Source organism: Lampris incognitus, chromosome 1 (genome assembly GCF_029633865.1).
Source record: "Lampris incognitus isolate fLamInc1 chromosome 1, fLamInc1.hap2, whole genome shotgun sequence".
NCBI lineage: Eukaryota > Metazoa > Chordata > Actinopteri > Lampriformes > Lampridae > Lampris > Lampris incognitus.
Window position 1 is genome coordinate 11,348,118 of NC_079211.1, and position 6,000 is coordinate 11,354,117.

The 6,000-nt window shown below is 42.4% G+C and overlaps 1 protein-coding gene across 3 annotated transcripts; it reads left to right on the plus strand.

The window, feature by feature from the left end:
- The first annotated feature begins 428 nt into the window (after window positions 1–428).
- tmem216 (transmembrane protein 216) lies at window positions 429–3,746 on the plus strand. Of its 3 annotated transcripts, XM_056294007.1 has the most exons (6): window positions 429–443; window positions 607–620; window positions 788–881; window positions 1,657–1,749; window positions 2,501–2,702; window positions 3,483–3,746. In XM_056294007.1, the coding sequence occupies exons 1-6, from the start codon at window positions 434–436 to the stop codon at window positions 3,496–3,498; spliced, it is 429 nt and encodes a 142-aa protein (XP_056149982.1). In that variant the 5' UTR covers window positions 429–433; the 3' UTR covers window positions 3,499–3,746. The 3 variants fall into 3 exon arrangements, with proteins under 3 accessions (XP_056149982.1, XP_056149981.1, XP_056149989.1); XM_056294006.1 differs by lacking the exon at window positions 429–443 and having other exon boundaries at window positions 474–620; XM_056294014.1 differs by lacking the exons at window positions 429–443; window positions 1,657–1,749 and having other exon boundaries at window positions 474–620.
- The last annotated feature ends 2,254 nt before the right edge of the window (window positions 3,747–6,000 follow it).

A 6,000-nucleotide genomic window follows, 5' to 3' on the forward strand; every position in this document is an offset into this window, starting at 1 on the left:
AAACGTTAACGTCTTAACGCTTGCAAGATTCGTATCCGTTAACAAAAGTTAACGTATTAACGCTTGCTTACCTTACGCTCATCTCCACACGTTGCCTTGACAGGAGCAACGTAAACTTCAGCGCGAGCGGTAACGTTTCCTGTACTTACCGGCCAATCAGGCAGCACTTCTTTATGAATATTAATGACTTGGGCGTTCGAATAAATCAACGGTGCGCTAAAACAGTATTATAAAATCTTGAATTCCGAGACAAAAGGCTGATGTTACAATGTTATGTTACGGAAAGGGACAGCAACATTCAGAGACGTATTTCTCTACAATATTTTGTAATTCTTGAAATGTGTTAAAAAAAAAGCGACGTTCCGCCGCCGCTTCCGGTCTGCCAAAGTGAAGACGGACGTCACTTCCCAAGCTGTTTCCATGGCAACTGGAGATGGCGCCCGGTAAGCGGTTATCAACGTTAACTGTTTCTTTGTGCAAAACCTGTCGAGTTTTAACAGAATAAGATAAGAATTATTGTCGACTAACCTAATAATGAAGGCCACCTGCTGTGAGGTGCCACACATCTTATGCTTCCGCTAACAGCAGTTTGTTGTTTCGTTGCAGGGAGGAAGCCGATCGTATCCTTCAAATCACACGTTAGCTAACACGCAACGTTAACTAGTCAGCTAAACTAACGTTAACAATTCATTAAATCTGCGAAACTGTAATCATTAACACCTAACTAACTACTTCAGTTAACTTTATTAGTTATGCTATATTGTATCCTTGACTGTGTCTTCTCCAGTTGTCGTCAACTCCTCTACAGATTCTGTTTCACCTCAACTGTTGGTATTTCGCCGCTTTTTTCCTGGCCGAGGTTCTCATGTTCGTTTACAAAGGTCTGTATACCGCCCAGCTAAATGGACCCGTTGACTAGAGCAAAGACAGATGGATCAAAAACACACCATCTGATGTAGCCAGAGTAGTAGGATGGTATAGTGACCAGGGAGACCATTGTTAGGAGACTATTTGTCTTCAACCAATCTATGTTGCACCTTTTATGCTCTCCTACCAGGGCTGGGGGTGGGTGAAGGAAGATATGCCAACGGGCATCTCTCATTACACGTGTCCAGATGACCAAACAGTAATTACTGATTAGCGATATTATGCACTAACAACATACTGCAAATACATTTACACTTACAATTAGCCCACAAGATCACACCTAGCCATTTTAAAACTCAAGATGGAGATTCTGGTAGACTTTCTTGAAACGAGCTTAGTCACAGATGTTAACAGTCCCCAGCCAAGTTCTATTTGCTAAAGAAAAAAAACTGTTGTCTGAGTAATTGGTGACAGCGTTGTGTAAAAACTAGTAAGCTGTTTGACCATTGAAAGTAAGATAAAACTAGCTAGGCTGGTAGATAGGAAAGTTAAGCCTAGTTAAGCATTATTGCTCAGATCTTGGAGCATCCCAGATTTAGGTATCTGCCACCTCTCTCACCACCCCTGGCCAGACTGTACTATGGACACTATTTAATTGTTTGGTAGGGATTTTTTAATGTAATGAGCGACATTTTCATATTCTGTAGAACCGTAATAAAAACATCTCAGCTACTAAAATAAATATTGTGCTTGCAGTGTGAATATGAAGCTACTTGTGTGTTCCTGCAGGGATCTTGCTCCCCTACCCCTCAGATAATTTGATCCTGGATGTTGTGCTGCTTGTCCTTTACCTTGGCTTGGAGAGCCTCCGGATCTTCTACGGTTTGTTTTTGGAATTGAATGCTGTAGTATTCCTTTAGTGAGAGAGAACATTAGCGCCTTCTACTGTAGATCCCGAGTCTGTCAAAACAAAGCAGGATAGTTATATGTATCTTTTATGTTTTAGAGCAGTAAGCAGTACTGACAAGCAGATGCAAAACCTACTGACAAAACCACATATATCCATGTCCTCTTAAATGGTAATTGAAATGGCTTGAATTTAAATACATTTCGTTAATCCAGGTCTATCCAATTTAGATTAGATTAGATCAGATTAGTTGTATGGCCCCTGTTCTATTTTTCCTAATGATGTCATCTTGTCCTAAGAAAAATTGCAATATAATCACTGGGTGGATATAGAGAGATTCCCAAGCATTGTGGCTCACAGTAACTTTGTAATTGCCCTGGGCAGGGAACAAACTTTCTTTTTTTTTTAAATTGCTGTCAAAAGTGTTAGTGGATTTCAAAGATTACCAGCTATTAAAGAGTCACTGCTTTTCAAAACTTCAAAGTAGAAACAGCCTCCAAGCAACAGTTGGAAAGAGACCACCCAGTGACAGTCATTTTTACAAGCATGCAGTAGGTGGAATGTTCCATGCTGAGAGCCATGATGTTCTAAAAAAAAAACCAGTGGTTCTTTAATATGGGACCACACCGAAGTAGACCTACAGCCCATTTTGGTATCCTGTCCTTGAGTTTAGGAAAACCCATTCTGACAGCAACTCATTTTCTTTCCATTGTTTTGTCTGTCAAGGCTCGAAGGGAAATCTGTGTGAACGATGTCTGGCCACTAGCGTCTCTGTGCTCATCCTGCTGCCCTGTGTAGCGCTGGCTGTCTACTACCTTTACCTGCAGACCTTTGTCTTGCGGATGGAGTTCATCCTCAGCTCCATTCTGCTCTGTTTCTACGGCCTGGAGTTTCTGCTGGGCCTCGTGTCTATATTTGCCTTCTCCAGGTAAACTGACTTATGGGAAATTTCCATCCATTGTCCAAACCGCTTAACCTGCTCTCAGGGCCGCGGGGATGCTAGAGCCTATCCCAGCAGTCATTGGGCGGCAGGCAGGGAGACACCCTGGACAGGCCACCAGACTGTCACACAGGGCCCACACACACACACACACAGGGCCCACACACACACACGCACACACACACGCACACACACACACACACACACACACACACACACACATTCATACCTAGGGGCAATTTAGTACGGCCGATTCACCTGACCTACATGTCTTTGGACTGTGGGAGGAAACTGGAGCACCCGGAGAAAACCCACGCAGACACGGGGAGAACATGCAAACTCCACACAGGGGACAACCAAGGACAACCCCCAAGGTTGAATCACACTGGGGCTCAAAATGGGAAATTTCACACTTTTAAAAGACACAGTTCATACTCTAAGCTTCAGCCTGCATCACATTTAAATATTTCCCCCATCTGGGAACTGTCCAGTAAAACAGTTTCCTGTGGTTGAACTGTGCAGCTCAGTTCACTTCTCCTGCCACATTTTTCCATCTGGTCCAGAAGTTTGACCGAATGACCTTGCCACAGTGACAAACCCATCATGTGATCAGTGATGAATCCTCTTTTTGTCTGCTTACTTAGTGCCCCTCCCTGATCCAGTGTTGAAGATCTCTGTATGCAACTTTAAGTAAATACTCTGAATTTTTTTTCTATAAATGGTAATGTTGAAATTAATATTCCTGTGTTTCTGTTCTTTTGCCTGAAGGTCCAAAGTGTACTGAAGCAGAGAAAGTGAGGCATCAAGAATAGGTTTCCTCTCCAAAGGTGTTTTTCTTCAGTACATGGTCATTTGATGATGTTAAATGTTTGTACATGTCCAATCTGGCCTGGGAACATCTTGGGATACCCCAGGAGGAGCTGGAGGGCGTTGCTGGGGAGAGGGACATCTGGAGTGCCCTACTTCGCTTGCTGCCACTGCGACCCGACCCCGGAGAAGCGGCTGATGATGAGATGAGATGATTTTTTTTTTTTTTTTTAAATTTTTTATAACAGTGAAATTTTGATTAAGGTCTTTTTCAGAATTGATATATTTTTATAGTTGGTGTTCTTTGAGCTGTTTGCATTTTCTTGAGATTGAGAATAAAACTTTTTTAAAGCGCTTTTTGTGCTGCCCAGTTAGGTTTATTTTCCCATGTTCAAGAGAAATTCATCTGATGAATTCAAAACAGATAACATACAATTTACAAAATTTGGAGAGTGTAGTTGAAGACAGTAATGTATCATTTTGAATTTGATATTAATTCCTTAATTCAACTTTAAACTGTTATTGAAACTGCTGCATAAATGGCAGTAATTTGATATTAGCAGTGATGATTGCAACATTAAAATGTTGGTCCATGTAGCTGGAATATACACTGAAACCATAGATGGAAGACTCAGGTCTGACCCGTTTTATTTTATTTTTATTTATTTATTTTACACTGTAATAGTTACACATTTAAATGGTTGCTGTTGAGAAAATGAAATCGCACGGCGTTTTGTATCTTCACCATAGTAAGCAAGCAGATAAGGAAGAGCAAGTTCACAGCAGAGCTTTACCAACAGATACAACACCCATCGCTTAAACTCAAGTTCAACCATGTCTTTTGGTTTGGCAGAGGGAAAGCTGTTGCCCAGTATCACCACAGGTATCACTAAGTTAAACACTACATTTTTACTGAAAACTTACATTTAGGCCATAAACTTCAAAAAGTATCGCTAGATCCTGTCCTTTACCTCTCAGATCTACGTAAGTACCATCCCACGTGGTCATACTAAAGACCCAGTCCTATTTAAACACAGTATTATCGTATGAAAGGAGGACAATGAAGGGTGTGATGGTAACTCCCAAGAATAGAAAGGCACCAGGTCATCACCAGTCAGCTCAAAGTGCAGAGCAGTGCATTGTGGAAATTAGACTTGTGGTAAACTTCAAATCACAGCACGGCCTTCCTGGTACCTAAAATTAATGACTTTCAATAAACGAACTCCAGCAGGGTTTAAGTTCAGTTAAGGGTGTGCACTGTGCAGTTTTGTTTTTATGATTTTAGCGCAAACAGCGGCCCAGCTAGCATGGATATTTTGTTATTATAAAGGGAAAACGTAAATCCTCGCTATCCAGTGTGAACACTCACTGACTAGATTAAATGAGTAAACGTGGACGGGTTACATACAGTATGTGGTAAAACAGCTGGTAGATGTAAACACACAAATGTTAATGAATGTGTACAACGTATGTAATATATCAAATTAATGGTAGTTAATGTTATCCCTTGTCTTCTTGTTTACATGCTCACACCCATAACGGACCAGTAATTTCCTTTTATGAAGAACAAATCCATGGTGTGCATGGAATGATGATAAGAAGGACAGGATGCCATATTGAAGGGGAAAAAAAGGAAAAAAGCACACAAAAAAGGAAATACATACTAACTAAAATGGGCTGGGCTGCAATTCTGGGCCTGTCTACTGTCTGATCAGGACTCACCGTCATCATGGGGTTGGTTGCATGATGACAGCACGGGTTCCCATAGTGTGACTATGTTGTTTAGCATTGCACATAGTACATGCTGCTATAACCGGTGCTGGATCCTTAGAATGAAGAGTTTAGAGACGATGTCTAAAACCGTTCAAGTGCTTTAATCGACTGACTTCCTCACAGGAGGTCTCTTGGTGCACCACTAGGCGAGAGTAATGTAGTACCAGTATTAGTACCAGTATATTACTCTCTGAATACTCTGACACGTTAGATACAACAGTCATCCCTGGACTGATGCAACCGCGAGACAACAGAAATGATCAATTCTTCCTTTTTTGATAACAAAAGGAATTTTTATTTATTTTTATTTTTCCACCTTTTTCTCACAGATTGTACCCGGCCGCTGCACCACCCCCTCTGCTAATCCGGGGAGGGCTGCAGACTACCACATGCCTCCTCCGATACATGTGGAGTCGCCAGCCTCTTCTTTTCACCTGAAAGTGAGGAGTTTCGCCAGGGGGACATAGCGCGTGGGAGGATCATGCTATTCCCCCCCAGTTCCCCCTCCCCCTGAACAGGCACCCCGACCGGCCAGAGGAGGCGCTAGTGCAGCGACCGAGACACATACCCACATCCGGCTTCCCACTGACCAAGCCAGAGGTAACATGGGGATTCGAACCGCCGATCCCCGTGTTGGCAGGCAACGGAATAGACCGCTATGCTACCCGGACACCCAGAGCCTAGCCACTCCACTTTAACACTACTT

Coding starts and splice junctions, on each gene's coding strand:
- tmem216 (XM_056294006.1), top strand. CDS start 570: ATGCTTCCGCTAACAGCAGTTTGTTGTTTCGTTGCAGGGAGGAAGCCG. Junction 621..787: donor TTGCAGGGAGGAAGCCGATC/GTATCCTTCAAA, acceptor TGTCTTCTCCAG/TTGTCGTCAACTCCTCTACA. Junction 1,750..2,500: donor GAGCCTCCGGATCTTCTACG/GTTTGTTTTTGG, acceptor TTGTCTGTCAAG/GCTCGAAGGGAAATCTGTGT.